This window comes from Pyrgilauda ruficollis, unplaced genomic scaffold, assembly GCF_017590135.1.
Source record: "Pyrgilauda ruficollis isolate IOZ18807 unplaced genomic scaffold, ASM1759013v1 scaffold3865, whole genome shotgun sequence".
Taxonomy (NCBI): Eukaryota; Metazoa; Chordata; class Aves; order Passeriformes; family Passeridae; genus Pyrgilauda; species Pyrgilauda ruficollis.
The window spans coordinates 1-1,446 of NW_024525340.1; the positions used below are offsets into that span (position 1 = coordinate 1).

The 1,446-nt window shown below is 52.1% G+C and overlaps 1 protein-coding gene across 1 annotated transcript; it reads left to right on the top strand.

The window, feature by feature from the left end:
* Nucleotides 1-333: 333 nt before the first annotated feature.
* LOC121358354 (granzyme C-like) lies at nucleotides 334-1,440 on the top strand (the record flags this gene model as incomplete). Its single annotated transcript, XM_041476457.1, has 3 exons — nucleotides 334-475; nucleotides 592-849; nucleotides 1,393-1,440. Coding segments are annotated over 3 exons (448 nt in total), but the record flags the coding sequence as incomplete, so codon positions are not given.
* Between the last annotated feature and the right edge of the window lie 6 nt (nucleotides 1,441-1,446).

Here is a 1,446-nt window from a genome sequence, read left to right on the forward strand (position 1 = left end):
TGACCTTGGGGACAGTTGGGGACAGGAGTGCTCACAGGGTCTCCAGGGTCATGGTTCCTCCCATTTTTCCTCTAAGCCATGAGGCTTAGAGCTGCTGCTGGAGAAAGGATCCACTGTCCCCCCTGCCCTGCTTCCCTTTGTCCTCAGCACGGGGCAGCTCCCACCTGTGTCAGTGTGGGGTGAGGGATCCTCAGCTGGGCTGGGGAAGGAACCCAGGAGAGAGAGGACAACTTGCTGAGAGCTGCTCTGGGGAGGATTCTCCCTCCAGCCACCTGCCCTGGGGGCCTGTGGGACCAGTCAATGCAGCTGGGATGTGTTGGTGTTTCCTGGCAGGACAGTGAGGGTCACTGTGATTCTGGGAGCCCACGACATAACCTGCCCAGAGTGGAGCCAGCAGAAGATCCGTGTTGGACAATGGGTCATCCATCCCGAATATTCCCCTGATGACTTCAAAAATGACATTGTGCTGCTGAAGGTATGGCCCAACTCATCCTTCCTGCCTGAGGGATCTCCCCCTGCTCACCTCCCCAAACTCTGAACTCGCTCCTAGTCCTTTGCTGGCTCTAACCCCGTGTTCTCTCTGCCTGACAGCTGAAGCCAAGGGCCAGGATCAACCAGAATGTGCAATTTATCTCCATTCCCAGGAGAAATGAACATGTGAGACCAGGAACTTTATGCAGGGTGTCTGGCTGGGGCTTGACATCTCCCAAAGGGAACAGGAGTAATGTGTTGAGGGAGGTGAAACTGAAGGTGCAAAAGGAGAAAATATGTCAGCAGCGTTCCAGTAAATATCAGCGTCAGTCCATGATCTGTGTTGGTAATAAAAACAGTAAAAAGGCATCTTACCAGGTAAGTGTTGTTTTGGGCTGCAAGCCTGGGAGGAGGTTGGGACTGGACAGTCAGCTTGGTTCTCAGGTGCAAATAAAAGGACATCAGAACAAGCCAGGCCCTTCAGAATGATGACCTGAGGGTCCTCACAGAAGCTCTGAGGCTGATGTGCTCCCTGAATTGGGGTGTATTTTCCAACTATCAGCAACGTTTGCTTTTTTACTTACTTGTGGATGTTCCACCCAGTCTAGCCAGTGCTTTGCTGTGTAAATTCCTTGTGATATCCTTGCTAGGATGGCTTAGATGTTTCCCCATGTCTGAAGTAGGTCCATGTTCTTTTTGAGCTTTTGAATCCCAAAGAGCTTCCAGGCCTGAATTGTTTCATGGTTGGGCTTAGAGGAGCAGTGAGGCAGCTGCAAACCCTGAGAGCTGGGTCTGGAGGGAGGGAGGTGCTTGGAAGAGGAGGCTCTTCACATGGAGGGAGGGAAGAGGAAACTTGCTCCTTAAGGCAGGGAGAGCTGAGCTGTGCCATGTCTGACCCCTCTCATTCCTTTCATGACACAGGGTGATTCTGGTGGCCCATTAGTCTGCAATAAGAAGGCTCATGGCATTGTTTCT